Source organism: Brienomyrus brachyistius, chromosome 9 (genome assembly GCF_023856365.1).
Source record: "Brienomyrus brachyistius isolate T26 chromosome 9, BBRACH_0.4, whole genome shotgun sequence".
NCBI classification, from domain to species: Eukaryota; Metazoa; Chordata; class Actinopteri; order Osteoglossiformes; family Mormyridae; genus Brienomyrus; species Brienomyrus brachyistius.
The window spans coordinates 10760439-10778610 of NC_064541.1; the positions used below are offsets into that span (position 1 = coordinate 10760439).

The 18172-nt window shown below is 45.6% G+C and overlaps 1 protein-coding gene across 1 annotated transcript; it reads left to right on the top strand.

Moving 5' to 3' along the window:
• The first annotated feature begins 141 nt into the window (after window positions 1-141).
• On the top strand, window positions 142-17564 carry LOC125749055 (programmed cell death 6-interacting protein-like). The gene is made up of 18 exons (XM_049025908.1): window positions 142-347; window positions 4338-4392; window positions 4561-4630; window positions 5497-5624; window positions 6231-6384; window positions 7900-8000; window positions 8481-8612; window positions 9648-9870; window positions 10185-10308; window positions 11241-11418; window positions 12290-12401; window positions 12499-12668; window positions 12963-13211; window positions 13505-13639; window positions 13936-14030; window positions 15179-15311; window positions 15523-15740; window positions 15861-17564. Exons 1-18 carry the CDS (start codon window positions 142-144, stop codon window positions 16030-16032), a joined length of 2655 nt encoding a protein of 884 aa, XP_048881865.1. The 3' UTR covers window positions 16033-17564.
• Window positions 17565-18172: the final 608 nt, after the last annotated feature.

An 18172-nucleotide genomic window follows, 5' to 3' on the forward strand; every position in this document is an offset into this window, starting at 1 on the left:
CTGGCAACCCGAGTCGGATGGCCCTGGATATACCTCAGCGTCATGTGACGGCCCGAGAAGTTTTAGGAAGTGAACCGTCGTGCTTGTGGTCCAACATCAGCAGCCTTTTCTTTCCCGCAGGCAGCAGCCCAGCCAACGTCCATGGCGGCCTTCATTTCGGTCCCCCTGAAGAAGTCGTCCGAGGTTGATCTAGTGAAGCCCTTGTCCAAGTACATCGCGCACACATACGCGCCGGGCGAGGAGCGGACGCAGCACCTCCGAGCCGTGGAGGAGTTGGATGGGCTCCGGATCAGCGCGGTCTGCCGGCAGCTGGACAAGCGGGAGGGCTCGCTGGAGGTGCTCTACAGGTGAGTCCTGCGGTGGGGGTCGGTGGCCGGCACCCCCTCTCCCACGACGGGGCTGTGGGGCGCTGTAATTTTCGGGGGTGTCTACAGTCCCGTGTGATCCTAACAAGCTTTGGGATGTCATTGATCCCAGCCGCAAAAAAGACGGAAAAGAGAAATATTTAAAAGCCAATACCGAAATAAGCAAATCAAATGATTATCTTGGTGTTCTTTAGATAATAATCAGACGAACCCGTTTCTTCTGTTGCAAGCCACTCAAAACTTCCTGATTTACTTTAACCACTTATGGTTTATAAGTGTATACACTAGTGCGCAAAATTGTGGAAGCACTTCCAATGTTTACAGATTTCAGAACTTTCTTCAGCTGTTGCGGCGGTTTCTATTTAACCGTCCATTTTAATGTGTAACTCCAAAAATGCTAGGTGTTTCCATAATTTTGGCCACTAGTGTATGTGCATATATATGAAGGAGCGAGGAAATAAAAAAATGAGGTGAAAGACTCTCTGTTATGATTATGAAATAGTTTCGTTGTGTGAGGTAAGTGTGCTCAGCTGGGCCAAAATGTGTAAAAATAGGATTCAAGCCACTCTGATAGCAAAGGAGTTTATCCGCCCAGGGAATCCCAAACGTAAATACCATGCGAAATAATGTGGAAATAATGCAGAACTGAAATACCAGAAATCTGACTGCCAAGAATTAATGGGATGGGCATGGATGAGAAACAGTAGTGTGTTTAGCTTAGCTACGCGTAGTCACTGCCTGGAATCCTGCCTTGTTAACAGGTTTTTCACTTCTAAAGACATACAAAACATGCAGTTTGCTGACAGTAAACAAAGGAGATATGAACACCTAAGAGTCGCTGCCTGCTGAGGCGTGGTGGGAGGCTCAGCACGTCATAAGGTCTCCGGTTCAAATCCCTGGGCCAGCAGAGTGGTTTCACCGTTGGGCCTGTGAGCAAAATCCTTAATCCCTAATTGCTTAAAAAAAAAAAAAAAAAGTATGTCACTTTGGATAAAAGTGGCCGCATTAGATAAATCAAACGTAATGCTTGTTCCCCCACCTGTAGCAAGGATGGAAAAGCTACAATAAAGGATGGATCTGAGATGAGTCCGAACTAGCGACAGGATAATTCCAGCCAAAATTGTGCCGCTGCCAGGCTGTATCTGTGGAATGGACTCATACCTGTGAGTTTGGGAGGAACAGGAAGATTTCCCATCTTAGGTTGAGTCAAGCTACAGTCAAATCCATAGTGAAACAGGAAGTAATTTCCTTTATCATTACACTTCAACTCTAACACGTTCTCCAGGCAGAAACAAAGCAAAAGGGAAAAAAAATAATAAAATAAGGGTGTTTTCCATCTCATGGATGTGGTTTTATTGTTTTACTGCATTCATGTCATCACTGCACTGTGACTCACTGTCTGTTATGTCTTGATGTTCACTTTTTTTTGTCTTTCTGTTGTCAGTACTTTTGACTCTGTGCATTTATGTATTTGTTTGTTGGGGGGGGGGGGGGATGGAAATATAGTAACAGTGAAAGTCGCATCATACTTTCAATGTAGCCTTTCTCCCACTCAGATGGTATACCCAGCCTGGTATAAAATTAGATGAAATGGTCATGGGAATAATGGAATCCATATATTTAATATATATATAACACACACACATAGCCCTTTCGATAAAGATGGGAGGTGTAGGATTTAAATGGGAAGGAATCTGGTAGGAATCTACCAATAGTCAGATGGGAGGGAAGACTTTGCAAAATGGAGGGAGATGGTGACACACAGGCTGTTGTGCTGCCTCTCAGCACGCCGTCCACATTAATCAGCAGATTGGTGTTGCCCCAAAGGGCTGCATTGTGCAGTCTTGGCTGGCTGGGTCCCTGCCCAACCAAAAAAAGGAAAACTGACAATACAGAAACTGCTTTATGGAGTTTTAGAAATGGACCTTGTTATTGCCTGTCCCCTACTGCTATAGCATGTCGGGCTAAATCCTTTGTGCAGTGTTTCTGGGCCTGCAAAACTCTGCGGCTGTTTACCCGAAGTGTGTCACTAATGAAGAGGCGCACACCTCAGTGAGCCACTCCGTCAGCACACTGCTGCCTGTGTTATATTCTGCCCTTGGTGTGTCTTAAGTTGATTCAGCTGGGGGAAAAAAATCTGGAACTCTCTTGCTTTTTGTTTAGTGGTAAATCTTCTTGCTAGTTTTAAGTAGGCAGGTTTAAAGAGCCGTATTTGTCCTCTGTGCTACATTTTATAATTTTTGCTTTTCTGTGGCATGGATAGATGGGTTGTATTTGCTTCATTTGCTGATTTGATGTGTGAAAGGAAACTGTATGTTTAATTTGAATAGGCTTATCACACTAGATAATGTATTTTTTTTGTACTCCTGCTGTTTCCATGATAATGCTCTGTGGCTGGTGGGGGGGTGATTATTGTCACTGTAATTAATGACTTGATTTCAGGGAACCACTAAAAGTGTCTTGTCTTTAATCGTGACGATATTGTGGGTTCGGCCCAGGACGCTTTGCCGTTTTCATAGAAAGGAGCTGCACCTTTTCAGTTTGCGATTGCCTATAATGCTCTGATGCTCTGCTTGTCTATTTTCTTGCACTCCGTCTACTTGGGGTTCACTTTAGGTTCTCTTGCAACATTTGGGAAACTGGTTTGTGCAAAGATAAAGTTTTGTGTACTGCATGAAAGCTACAGGCAAGTTAAGCATGAAAGGCACGGCTGAGAATCGCTGCTGGGTGGATACTGATCAGTTTTTAGAGTGTATTCTGTTCCTGGTTCAGAGCCTAGAGCCACTTCAAATCAGTAGCCAACCCCGCCCCCTGCCTTCAGCACATAAAGGCAGGTCCTCTGCCGGGATTGGCTGTGCCATAGCAATGCAGCGGTCGTTACCACGACTGCCAAGATCCCGTCAAGTTCCCACAAATTCGAATAGATGGTTTCCTGTAGCCAAAATGATATTAAAGTAAACAAATAAATAAACTTATTTTTTCTTTATTTTGTGATAAGCATGTGCTTCTTTACATATCAGACCTCATGGCTGAGTCAAATCCATTAAAGAGGGTGTGGATGTTCTGCCGGAGACCGGAAGAGAAACCCCCGCTACTCGACTCTAGCTGATTTCGTTAAGAGCATAAAGCAAGTTTGCAGTTTGTGCGTTAGAGAAGAGAGACCAGCAGCAATTGTCTGCTTGTTGTTGTGTTGTTTTTTTAAGCAGTTGACTTGTTTAGGCAGAAGCAGTTTGTTGGACGTTGCTCAGTTTGACTTCCTTGATTATCCCAAGCGTGCCAGTGAAATCACAGTGAGTTCATCCTTTATACACTGTCGTCTGCATCTTTTTATCGTAAAGCTTTTTTCACTGCGAGGAAGTGTTCTTGTTTTGTCATACTTTTATTTTTAGAATTATTAATGAGTACAGACACTAGTGTTACCAATAAGAAGGTATTTTAATATAAGGTAGTGAGGGTAACATTACCACTCTTAATGCAACTCGTAAAAAGCAGAAAGTGTGACAGCTCATGAATATTTTATATTAGGTGCACACATGCCTGAAAGGTGTAGTACTCATTTTTTCCCTCCTCCTTTGTTTACATTTTGGTTTATCATCAGGTAAACTCTTACAGCGCTGAAGGAGTCAATAGTTTTCACTGGAGGGTAAAGGATTACACATATTTTTTTTTAAGCCCGCAGATTTACCAAGTTTCACTTTATGAGATCTGCCATTAGCAAGCCTAGGATTTAGAACACCTGCCTCTTGTATAAGATTATGGGTCCAAGGGTTTGGTAGCCCAGTTTGTAAGACATCATGGGATTGTAATGGAGGAATTTCTTGTGAAATGCTGTCTGGCAGTCGTTGGATGATGATACATTTTATTTTTAACGCACTTCTACATTTGAAACAAATATCAAAGGACTACATATAAGCACTTTGGATGTAAGCTTCCGAGTTGTTCAAATTGAACATCTGTTTTCTATTCCCATAGGTACTATGATCAGCTGTGCGCCATTGAGGCAAAGTTCCCTTTCTCTGAAAACCAGGTATGGGATGTTGCCAAATGTTTAAACGGAAAGTATAATTTGTAGGATGTGATTGACGTTTTAGATATTTAGTATCTACATATGTGAGATAGCACATTCCAGCGTAACCGATAACGTGAAGGTGGGCAGCTTCCTGTTAAAGCAGTAGCTTCATTTCCTGTTTTTCAGCTCTGCCTGACATTTACTTGGAAAGATGCCTTTGATAAAGGATCGTTATTTAGCGGCTCTGCTAAGCTGGGTAAGTGTTCAGTGGCTTTGAGTATTACAGCACCATCCTGGGCACACATTGTACCGGCCTGCCTCCTGAGCGGCGGGGTCTCACAGACCCCGCGCCCCTCTTTCTACACTTAACCACACGCCACATAAGAGGCTTAACCACATTATATATTCCATATAGTTAAAAGGCCTTCAAGTGAAACCATAGCTTAATACCACTCTGAAAGCTCTGCATTAGTTTCATCATCTGCCATTAGATGCCTGACTCTTGGGTCATGGGGCATGTGTTGCAGTATTTCGTGGTCACATGGAATCCAAACTTCTGAGCCAGTGATTCGTGCTCAGTCCTGCAAGTATGCTAAAGCAGTCCAGGCTCCTGTCTTATTTGTAACCCACACTGTTAATATGCTATTTAAGAGCCACACTATTCATTACATGTGCAGAATTAAACACCTGCATGTTTTTCTTAACTTGCATCATTGTCTGTGCCAGAACCACCTGCATATGACTACTAACCTGTACTATTAAGTACTCACTTAACTAATCACTATTGAATCAATAACTTTTGTAAAGCCTTGTCTGGTTAATGACCATAGTCAAAGGAACGGTATTAAGGAATATGTTTTTAGTTAGTTTGTGCGAATTCATTTGTCCATCTAATTTATGGCCATATTTCAGCATTATCGTTTTTTTGCTTGTTTTGCAACCTACATGTTTGTTAATGATTCAAGATTATGTGCTTCCCCTTGATCATGTGACCCGTCAGAGGTTAAGAGCTCAAGAGTAAACGACATCTACCAAGCATGTTTAGTTTTCAGCAGTCAAGGTTTTGAGTCACGACTTGAGAACCACGCCACATGCTAACTCTGCCTGTGCCCCCCCCCCCAGCCTTGCCCAGCCTGGGCTATGAGAAGACTTGTGTGATGTTCAACATTGGGGCGCTGGCTAGTCAGATCGCCACCGAGCAGCGCCTGGACTCCGACGAAGGCCTGAAGACTGCCGCCAAATTCTACCAGGTTACTTTTTAATGCCTTGCCCTGTGTGGTGCAGTTGAGATTATTACACCTTAAATGCCAAGTGGAGAGCTTGTTTCAGGTCTAATTGAAGCAGCATGAATCACTTGCTGTATTTTCTGACTCCACTAGATGGTGCTCTCTGTTCAAAAAAAGGGCTCAAAGCATGCCCCAAAGCAAGCGGAGAGCACCCTCTAGTGGAGTCAAAAAATACAGCAAATGGTTCAGGAAGCTTCAGTTGGTCATCACTAGTTGCAATTTTTTTGTGGTTAGTTATTTTGCAGCCTCATTACAGTACATTTATCATTTGTACATAGTGTGGATGACTATAAAAGTACGATGCATCTGCTCCTAAGTGCCCTTTGCTGCTCAGTCGCTCACTCACTCCATGGACGTATGAGTTATTGCACAGACAGCACGAACAGTGCTAAGCAGCTGAAGTTTGATTTCCCTGGACACCCAGGTGATTTTAATGAAGTGCTTTAGCATTCAGCAAAAATGATCCTTCCATGTTCTCCACCCCACAGCAGACCGTAGCAGAGATCCCCTATTGATAGCGTGCTTGGCGCGCTCATGCCTTGTTTGACCTCCTCCTCCTCTTTCCCACAGCTGGCCGCCGGTGCTTTCGCCCACATCAAGGACACTGTTCTGTCCTCACTGAACTGCGAGCCCACAGTGGACATTTCCCCTGACAGTGCCAGTGCGCTCAGCCAGATCATGTTGGCCCAGGCACAGGAGGTCTTCGTCCTCAAGGCCACCTTAGGTACTGTTGGCATCCTTTATTTAGCTATTTTTCCCCCTGTGCTGCTTCTATGTGTCTGCTCAATTGCATAGCCTGCTCCTGAAGAAGACTCTAAACAGATTTGAACTGCACCACAATAATTATAAGACCAAAAAAGTTGCACATGGAATCCCCGTGGGTACCTTTACTCAGATTCGAAGTTCATGCGGTACGAATAAAAAACAGTTCAGTTAGGTGTAATATTGTTTGGTAAAAGTAATATGTATTGCTCTCTTAAAATGTCTGCTAAACAGCTAAACCGTTGGGGTTTCTTTTTTTTTGGTGGTGGTGGGAAGGGGCAATACTCTCAAAAACCAGGGTGGGTGGGATTGTCAGCTTTTGTTATCAGATTTGATTATCCCCCATGACTGGTTACTTTATTGGTCTTTTGTGGATTAATCCACGCAGAGGTTGACAGGACAGCCTGACCCCGGGCCACCAGGGGACTGAGGCCTTCACATTTATAGAGCCTCGGTGTGATTATAAATTCAGCGTTAACGATACCCCACAAAAGGCATGCTGGCTGTAAATGAATGGGGTGTTTGGGGACGTCTCCTGAGTCATCCGCGCCCCTTGGGGCTGTAAGTCCGTCCTCTGCTCTCATTCACCCTTTTTGTTCTCCTAATTGGCTCATTTACATATTATGGCCACTAGAGAGTGCCAGCACCGTTTCTAACAGACATGTCTGCAGCTTTGATTTACAGCAGAAAAGAGTTATATAATATACTGAGGAACTGACGTTCAGGCTTCTATGGCGACCGATTCATAATAATGTATGGCCTTGTGATGTTTCTCCAGCTGGCAGTTATTTGTCTGTTCTGCATAAACCTTTTGTTCTTCAAAGAATGCTCTGCAGATATAGCTGGTTTTAATAAGATGCGGCTGCAATGGATGGATTAAGCATATGCTATGGTCTGAGAGTCATCCAAATTGGGCTGGGGCTGGGGGTGGGGGTGGGCATTTGGAGTGAATAAGCAGCGTTTGTGGGGATCTGCGAGGAGCATGTGAGCGGATCTCTGGGGAGGCTGTGATTAATCATGCTGACGGTGGATGGATATGGCCAACTGCAGCATAGTAGTTTTAAGCTAAGGGTTTGAAGCAGCCGTTTCAAAGGCTTGCCGGTGTCTCCCTAAACACACCATTCTGGACCGTCCTTGGTTATAACTTCTTGGATGGATGCTGCAGATACACGTATATGATCCTGATTAATTAATAACGGACGATCTCACGGAATGCACGGACACGAAGGGGTGCTTTTCGCTTTGTGCTTGGCCGACTTGGTACTTAACGCGCGTGTTTGGGCCACAGCTGGACAGTCATGCTGTTGGCTTTTCACTGGATGTGAGTTTGGCCTCTTATCGGGATAGGGATTCCCAGACTGTGTCAGCAGTGAAATTTGTCAGACCTTTCGTTTGGTCTTGTTTGTGGCGTTTGAGTTAAAGATTCGGTGTGAAACGCCTCATTTGACTGAGTGAAAATTCCCTGTTCCGGTTCCAGATAAGATGAGAGACGCCATCGTTGCCAAGCTGGCCACTCAGGCTGCAGACTTCTATGCAGATGCCTCCAAGCATTCCCAGCACAAAGACGGTCTGATGAAGGTAAGCCTGCTTGCACTGGAGCCTTCGACCCTTCAGCTTCTCAGGTTCTTACCCATAATTCCCCATTGCCAGCGTGCTACGGTAAAATATTCAAATTATGTGGCTTTGCCAGCCTGTCCCTAGTGAATACAGACAGTTTCAGTTAAGGTGTAAAGTGCATGTACATGGTTTCATTGTCCCAGTTGGTCATTCTTACCGTGTATCTGTTTGCTCTTCTCTGCATTACAATAAAATTGAAGCTTTGTAAGCCGCGTGTGTCACCACATGCTGTTTTTTTGTCCTGCCATTTCCTGTCATTCTCCTGTTGCTTTTGAAAGGTAATGGAATGCTTTGTGTTCAGGTTTTTCTTGATGTGAACTGCACCTGGTTTAACTGGAATGAAAGTTTCACTCTCTGCTTTTCCCTTCCTGTTCCCCACTCCTGTCCTTCCTGTTCGGCACGTGTGATTGGCCGGCTCCACCCCTCCCTCCCGTCCCTCAGTATTTCTACTTCCAGGAAGTTCTGCCGGTGCTAGCGGCCAAACAGTATGTGATGCAGGCCACAGCTCAGTACCGACAGGCCACGGTAGCCAAACAGCAAAAGAAGTTTGGGGAGGAGATTGCCAGGCTGCAAGTAAGTGGTCCCTGGATCTCTTGTGTGCCCCACCCTCCTTCTCACCCTCTATCCCTAAATACAGTGTTTTCCAACCCTTTTTCTAACATGGCACACTATCCTATGGCATGCCATTGATTAACACATACTACTGGCTGAGCCTTACTTTCAATGTGAAGAAGAGAGAGCCTGTGTCCTGGCTGGAATTGATATTTGTAAGTCAAACTTGAAAAGCTCGGCTCGCACAGGTACCTTGTACAAAATGGTAGCAACACTGACACAGTACTGTCTGGGTAATCTTTAGATGCAGTTAGCCAAAAGCTGTCCAGTGGGACAGCACTGAATTTCATTTTTATACCACGATCTTATTTCAACAATCTACCCATGCATCTTCAAACGCAACAGTTTTATGTTTCTAATGCTGTTCCGCTAAAATAGTCTCAAATCCAATCAAAGTCTTCTTTAGAAGCTGAGGGAAAATAAAATGCTATTTTTCTTCTGGAATCCAGGATCATCATCTTTTTACAAGAGGGTAACTTGCAAATTGTCGAACATATAGGTGATCGGGTGTCAGTTGTTATGCTCTATTGCATTTGATCACATGGCAGGTGTGCTTAAAGCCTATTGGACAATTAAATGAATAAAGAGTCGCTTATGCACAAAGCTATTTCTCTGTCTAAGCTAGTTAAAATGCATTCATAATTAAAAATTCTAATACATGAGTTTGCCTAAATGCCTATTATCATAATTAGGGCCTCCTAATTATGATAATATGATGGAGGCCATCATAATCATATGATGGCCTCCTATGATTGGGTGACCTGCATGTTTGTAAATTGCCCTTTTTGTCCGGTGGGGGCCCACTCTAGGTTGGACTCCCGGCCGGTATTGCAACAATCATTGGTTGCGTTGATGGAGTTTAACTAAAGCTAGTTGATGTCAGCATTGATATCCGAGTTCCCGCTCTGGTTTCCTTTGTATCCATTTGCAAAATCATATACTTTGTGTCATGTGTGTCATTTCTAAAATAACCAACACTTTTCCCATCCCCTTCAGCATGCAACAGAGCTGCTGAAAACAGTCACGTCTCGCTATGACGAGTACGTCAATGTGCGGGAGCTCTCAGACAAGACTGCGCGTGCTCTCACTCCAGCCAAGAAAGACAATGACTTCATCTATCACGAGCGAGTGCCTGAGGTTCGGGACCTGGAACGTATCGGAAAGGCCGCCATGGTGAAGCCCACTGCCATCCAGGTGCCCCTCAGTCAGAAGTTCAGTGGTAAGTGCAGCCGCTTCTCTACAGGGTGGCTCTGGTTCCAAAGTCAGAAAGACTCTGATGGAACCTGTGCTTCCTTTACAGGTTAATGAGATCTCCATCACTTTGAAGCTAGTTACGATTTTAATACTATAATCTACATAATGCAAAAATATTTTGCTTATAGTTTCATTTCAGCAACTTTGTAGTTTGTGGTTGAGACAATAGGCCTCGTTCAAAAGTAAAGTTCCAACTTGGCAGTGATCAAATTCTAGATCCTAGTCCAGGTTCTTCTCTGCCGGTCAGTGGTGGAGGTGGTTCTGTGTGTATCTCTGCAGACCTGTTTGAGAAGATGGTGCCAATGGCAGTGCAGCAGGCCCTGGCAGCTTCGAACCAGAGGAAGGCTGCTCTGGTCAACCAGGTGGTGGGCACCATGCGGGAGTCTACTGGCCTGCTCAACGGGTAAGTGCTGGGTCAGCACTGGGTGCCACTCATTCATTAGTCAGTCATGTCTTCTGCAGTATTTTATACGTTTCTGAACAGGATGGCAATGTCTTCCAAACGAAACCAAAAAAACAGGAAAGTCCCTAATTTCCATTATGTGGAAAACTTGAAGATTTTTCATTGCTAGAAAGGAAACGGACAAGGAACCACTTAAAAGAAAATAGTATTGGTAGATTTTCTTTAGTTACTAGTTAATGGCTGGTCTGAGGTAGATATTATTAGTATGTTTGTTTACTTTCTTATTTGGGACTTTTTGGCTGAGTCTCAACCCCCAGTCTCATCCCATGGTTTCAAGCATTGGGCCTGGTGGCCATTTTCATAGATGAGGGTGCTGTAAAGCTGGGGGAGCGTGTGTTTTCTTGTTGGATGTAGTTGGTCTGCCACATTTGCATTCTGGAGCTGGGGGTTGTCTGGAAGTACAAAAATGTATAAATAAACAAACAAATCACAGCAGAGAGATTCAGGCTAATTAAGTCTAGCTGATGTGTAATTAAATCAAGCACAATGAAGGGCTCCCAAGGTTCTCTTGTGATCTCTCCCCCCTGGGGGGTGGTGCTTTTGTATATTTGTTAAGGAGATGCTTTATCAAAAAGGACAAGTGCACATTTAGTGCTTTATGGGAGCTGCATTTTGGAATTTGGGATTAGGGTCTGGACTGACACAGGGGTATAACAGCCGTTATTCACCTGGGGTATGAACCACCAGCCTTTTCCAAGTGAGACGAAATGGGTGTTGAGGGTTATTTACCAGTGGGATGCTGGTGTGGAGGTGCCCATGAAGATACCTGTGCTGGGTGTCTTCTGTTACTATCCCGACTTGTGGTGGTGAATCTTTTTTTAACGCTACCGGTGGTCAGCACTGGGGCTTAAATCAATTTATCTTGCACACAGAATTCTGGCCTCCCTCAACCTGCCTGCTGCCCTGGAGGACTTGTCAGGGAATTCCGTGCCCCAGTCCATCCTGGAGAAGTCCGGTGCTGTCATCCAGCGGGGGGGGATACAGAGCATTGAGAAGCTCATCAAGGACCTGCCCGAGCTGGTGCAGAGGAACCGGGAAATTTTGGACGAGGTTTATAGCATCTTTGCTTCTTTAAGCCGCTGTGTACCATAACTGGCACGGTGTTGCAAAACCCACATCACACCAACGTATGAAATGTGCACAACATAGCCACAAATTAGCTACGCCACTGTGCATCTCAACTGTTATTCGCTTTTCCTGTCCCCACAACTATTATAATCGGCTGTTTGACTGACATTTTAATTCAAAGTAACCTACAATTCAGATGGGCCACCTTAGGCATATCGATTTCAGAGAGGTGGATGAGAGTGACCCGGAGTGGGTGCAGTGATGGTAAAAGATGATTTGATGGGGGAGGGGTGGGCACATGTCTTTGACATTGTGTATCATTTGCTGATGTCCTTTTGCGGGAGATGTGGGTCGCCTAGCAGTTCCTGTCCATTTTGAGGGCGGGATATTTAACTGAAGTGATATGGGTTACGTGCATTTAATCAGTGGGATTGCCTCAGGATGCCTTGGGACTTGAACTGGCTACCTTCAGGTTATGATATCCGTGTCTTTAACCACTTCACTACCAGCTGTTAGTAGGGTAGCACAGTCTTAGCTATTGTGTTGAGCTCTAGCCTCAATGTAGCCTTAGCTGTTAGCCAATGTGTTGGCCTTGGTATAGCCTTCACTGTTTGAGTAGCCATTGCTGATAACCGTTATTAACGGTTAGATATTGTGTTAGCCGCATAATGTACCGTGTATGTAATCCAATTTGTACCTGCGTGTTATGAAACTTTACCCATGTCCACAATAATGAGCTCTTCCCAAGTTCTGTGGTTGCAGCGACGATAAAACACACGCGTAAAGCCATGTGGTTTAGGCCAAAGTATTTGATTCTTGTCATTCCCAGTAAAGCGGATTTGTTGCCTTGCAGTCACTGAAAATGCTGGATAACGAAGAAACGACGGACAATGAGCTCAGAGCCAAGTTTGGCCAGAGATGGCAACGGTTGCCCTCATGTGATCTTTACAAGTCCCTTAGAACAGGTATTGAGATGCTCTCCTTCAACAGTGACTCCTCAGATTAGCTTATTTCATGGTTAATGTTTACTGTTTGCTAATGGCTCCACCCTCCTTACTGCAGAGGGGGCTGGTTTCCGTGGTGCCCTGGACAAGGCAGCGGATGCGGACCAGGTTGTGCGTGATCGTTATAATGCCCACTGCGAGGCTATCGCCCTGCTCTGCAAGCCAGAGGCAGAGCTCACTGCTGCCATACCCTCTGCCAACCCGGTTCATAGCCTGCAGGGAAGTGAGGTGAGTGCCTGGCTTAGGTATGCTGAAAGTTGCCCGTCTTCCCATCGTCTTAGCATCCAGTTGGTTACCTTGACTGGTTACCATGGCAACACATGAAATTACTTATTTCAAGGGCTGTCATATATAAAAGTATCTAATTAACGGACCTAATCCTGAGAAAGGTGGTGTTGACGCGCCTGTTTTAACTGCAGTGAGATGTCATATTAGTTAAGGCTTATGTTTACTCTGGGGGTTAGAGGTCAGAAGTCACAAGTCAGCAGCCTTGTTACTACAGCATCGTCTTGGCACCTCCAGGTTGTTGGAGTCCTCCGGACACAGCTGGCCCAATTAGATCAGGTGAAGAAGGAACGTCAGCAGCTGGAGAATGATATCAAGTCTGTGCACTTCGACATGACCAGCAAGTTCCTCAGCGCCCTGGCCCGCGATGGCACCATTGACGAGGAGCCCCTATCGGTCACCGAGCTGGACAACGCTTATGGCAGCTACACCCATAAGATGCAGCAGGGCCTGAAGACCCAGGAGGAGGTGCTGGCCAAAGTGCAGGTGGGTGGAAGAGGCTATACGTACCACGGAACTTTCTAGATTATGCCTACTACTGAACTACTGTTCCTCCAAGCTGCAATTTATTCTGAAAGGAGAAATCTGTTATGCCAGTGCTTCCTCCCAGCTCCTGGTGGGGTTCCTGGGGACAGGGTTGGAAAACACTGTGCTATTCAGCATGGTGTTAATCCTACTTTTACTTGAATTATTGACTTAGCACAAAACAAGTCTTATCTGAGGGAGCTGTTAAGAACAGGTTTGTCTGCTTCTGATGTATTGCTTTGTTGCCTCTGCAGAAGTCCCACCAGGAGTTTTCTGCCTTGAAGCAGTCCAACCAGCAGGCCCAGCAGAGGGAAGAGGTCTTAAAGAAGCTGGCCTCAGCCCATGACACCTACATGGAGATCTCCAGCAATGTGCAGGAGGGTACCAAGGTGGGCTCTCTGGGTTGCAATTTCATCAACATGGCAGGAATTAAATCACCACTGTGACTATTCAGCTTGTTACTGTGAGCTTCCAGGTTTGACAATCTCTCCAGTTTGAACCATTTTGTGAGCTTATTGAGAAGCTGATATTTGGTGCGAGAATGTTTTTGTGACCGTCATGGTGTTCTCTGCCTGTATTACCGAACATCTTCTAGCTGAAGTCGAGTCCTCGTGATGCACCATCGAGCTGTTCGATAGTTTTCATTTGAGATGTCTCTTGACAAACCATTTCTGTGACCCTACAGTTCTACAACGGTTTAACCGAGATGCTGCTGAAGTTCCAGAACAAGTGCAGTGACATTGTGTTTGCACGCAAAACGGAGCGCGACGAACACCTTAAGTAAGAGGACTCCGGGTGTTTTGTGGGGTGAGGGGGGGCATGAATCTCAACACTGCTGTGCCGCATTAGCTGCCTTTGGTGAGGAGTCTCAGAGAACACCTTCTGTCCTCATGACCTTGGTTGGGTTATGACATTGGCTGGGCCTTGCCTGTTCTGTAAACCAAGGCTATTCAAATCGAAGTGCTCAAGGGCGGAGCACTGCTGGTTTTCCAGCCTTCCTTTACCCGTGAGCCAGGTGTGAAGCATTTGACCAGTCAGAATCAGTAATTCTTTAACTACCTGGGAGAGCTGAAAACTGCGCCTGCATTTGGAAACGAGGGCCAGATTTGAAGAGGTCTGGTGTGTAGTATCGTCTTCTGTCAGCTGTACCCCTGCTGGGTTCCAGGTGATTAAGTAGTGCTCTTTCAAAAGGTGCTTGATGAGACCTGGATTGTCTGTACTAGTCTTCACCCCTGCTTAGTTTTCACTGGGGAGGAGACCTGTGGATTAACACAATTTTCAGACCTCCCCACCCAGCCAGACAATCCACATTTCTATTCTATTTTCTGTTCCATCATCTACAAAACTGATGTACTTGTCAGCTTAATTTTTAGGCTTTGATTACCTGCCCCAAGCATGCAATTGGTGGACTAAAAGAAAAATGTCGAGTTGAGGGAATGAGGGGTGGTTGGGGATTGGTTTAAGAACTTCTTACTTGGTAACTCGTAGTTAGTAGCTGTTTTCACACATGCACTCCAGACATTGTCTACTTCAATCACACACTGGGGTCAATCATAAATTACCCGGGAGCTATTAGGGTAAAGTCCATTTAATGTCCGGTACGACTGATTCGGACATTTGCGTTCTCTGAAAGGTGCTGTGTAGATATCCTTCTGCACAGATAAGTAATTATTCTGCAGTGTGAGTATCGTACCTTTATCTAAGGAAAACATGTGGACTGGGAGCTCCACTGTCTTCATATGAGCTCCAGCGTTGATGGCTTTGTTGCGAGGATTGTTTGGTAAACGGGAGCTTACTGGCACTCTGGCCAGTGAATCTGAGCCGCTGTTAATTCCTGTCCGAAGGGACAAACGCCGGTTACTCATTGGAGAAGCAGTTGTCACTCAGCACTTTAGCTGAAAGGAAATGTTTTTTTTTCCGTTACTCAGGGACCTCCAGCATAGCATCGCCCACGAATCCAGTGCTCCTGCCCTCTCTAGCATCTCGACACCTCAGTCCACCTCCAGCACTCCAGCGTCCACCATGCCCCCTGCCCCCACCCCAGCTCCCCGGACCATGTTCGTAAGTACCTGTGTACTGAACTGCCCAATTTCTGGAGGAATTCGGCCTTGAACAGATTTAACTTGTCCTTAGATGACTGAAAAGAAAGTGTCTGTACATTTTCCCAAACTAAACCAACAAATTATTTTCTGCGCTGCTCCTTAATGGAAAGTGTAATGTGATGAGTGTGGTGCCCGTCATTTGGTCTGATGTGAACTTCCTGGTCTCACAGGCGGTGACCAAAGCCCAGCCCCCAGCACGGCCTCCACCTCCAACTTTCTCCAAAGCCCCCACCACTGCGACCCCCACCTCTACAGAGTCCACCCCTGTCCCCACTGTCCCCACAGTCCCTGCCCCCACCAGCACCTCCAGTGCCACCCTGCCAGCAGCGAGCACCACGCCGGCACAGGTTCAGGGGCCTCCTTACCCCACATACCAGGGTTACCCTGGGTAAGCTCTCCTGTCTGGTCTCCAGGGCAACCCCCTTTTTTACTGCATTCTGAGGTTTGTGCTACTCCTCATCCACCATGAGTCAGTTTTCTGAAGACCGATATCTGTCTGTCTCTGCAGGTTCTACCCAATGTCCATGTCCTACAATCCCTACAGCTTTGGGCAGTTCACCATGCCCTACATGCCCTTCCAGGGGGTGGGGCAGCTGGGCTTCCCCAGCTCTGCTCCACTCCCACAGCAGCAGCAGCAACCGCAAGGCTACACCCAGCCGCAACAACCTCACTACCCTTAGGGGGGGTGCCATAATCTCAGCTTCAGGTGTTCTTGGTTCACTCTTCACTTCTGGTCCTGGGAGGCGCTTTAGTCCTGCAGATTTCCCAGCCTTGACTGAGACTGGAGAACTGGAGCTTATAAGGTCTGTGATGAGAACGTGGCTAGAATCGAGCCGGCGGGAGTTAAAGATCTCGATTTATGCTTCCCAGAACCAGAACTGACTGTCCCTCCTCTAAGTGCGCCCCCCCCCCCCCACTCCTCTCCTGACGATTTTGAATGTTCTGGTTGACACTGCACACCCCAAATAAAGGACTAAATCTGGTACATATGGATTATCTACATGCCTGATGACAGGCTAAGCTGCAGTGGCCAGCTGGTCACTCTCGCTTCCTCTATATGTAACGGTGATTATAAACACTCATACTGAAGAAGTTCTGTGCAATTAAACTTAAGGGGCGTCAGACCCCGCACACGGCAATACTGCTGTCCAGCACTGAGCTATTATATAGACTGGATATATATTTACGGTAAATGTTTTGGGTGATACAGCTGTGGAAATATAAACAGTAAATTATACATATATGTAAAACAGGGAACTATACTGTGTTTGAATATAATCTGTTTAACAGATTTTGTCAACTTTTTCCCTCCCTTTCCTGTTACAACATTCTTGCAACATTCCACAAAGTGTTGTCATTGAGTGTATCATTACTTTTACTTGTACTCAAGCAATCATAATATGAGCTTTTTACTTCTGGGTCAGTGTTAGTAGCTTAAGCTGGCTGCTCGTTATTAGAGGAGGAGGGAGTGAAATAGCTTCCCATTTTGACCTGCACAATTAGGCTTATCTCAGGTCCTGAAGAATCGCAGTGGGAATTCAGCGTTCCTGAGCTGTGGCTTTACCATGCGTGCCGCGATAGCACGGAAGTGCGAATGTGACTTCAGAGTTCCATGAACTCCCAGCACTTCTCAACCGTGTTACCGCCACTCTTATAACATGCTAATTAAGCACGTAGCCTGTGGTGGTAGCAGAGTAAGATATCATGTTTGCTGAAAGGAGCTGCGAGCATGTTGGTCCCTGAAGGAAGCACGTCTTTCTGCACTGCTGAGTTCTTGTCTGAGGAATGGGCCTGCTCTGTATTCTGAAAGCAAGCAGTCGAACAGCACGACAGGCGAAAGCGGATCAGGTATGCGTAGTCTTACAGCCTTAGATCCAGAAACATCTGGGGGGGGTGTATGTTCCTCACGTATGCCCACAGCGCCCGCAATGCCCACGCTTGTGCGTGAAACCTGAAAGGGCTAAAACTAGAGGTTCAACACGCTTTCCCCTCGCCGACAATGATGCAGATATCGGTTTCGGGTCTTTGGCTCTCTGTCAGTGTAGATTTGCCCTGATTTGATTCGCTGTGTCTGGTCTGCTGAAGAAGAGGATCTATTAAATCCTCTGAGAATTATTAAAGTGATTGCGCAAAGGTTTGCGATGTATATTATCTGTGGCGTTACGATATCACTGCTAAGATCTGCCCTGATAATTACAAACTATGGAAGAAAGACTTTTCTAGGAATAATCATTTCTGCTGTTTCGGAAACAAAAGTAGGGTTAATTTCACAACGCACCGGGAAAATATTTACTTAGGCTTTGAGGGTTTCACTCTTCTGTGTTTGGATGATCTTTTTATTAAGTTTATATAATTTTATTCTGTCTGTTCCCATATTAAATGTCATCAAAGGTCACCACCTCTCCATGTGCAGACAGGCAGAGAGTTTAAGGGTAAATATTTTCCAGATGGAAATGAAGCCAAAAATGTCAAGGACCTGTCTGCTCTTACAGAGTGATTCTGCACAGAGCTGTCTTGCGTTGTTAATCCCGCTGCCGTTCGTATAAATAAATATGCACTCCATGAGGAGGCGTGATTGAAAGTTTATTGAAAGTGGGGATGAACTGAGTGAAAGGTAGAAAGGGGGCCGCAATGAAGATGGACGTCGAGGTCGTTATAGCCACACTGTGAAGTGGCACTACAGTCATATTGTTTCTTGCTCTGACTGCAAAATCTTTGAAGAAATGCTTTTGGGTCCTTGAGCCGTGTGGGAAAAACAACCACGGAGAAGCACATCACGCTGCCGTGAGATCTTGTCTTGTCTCGTCTCGGCTAAATGCA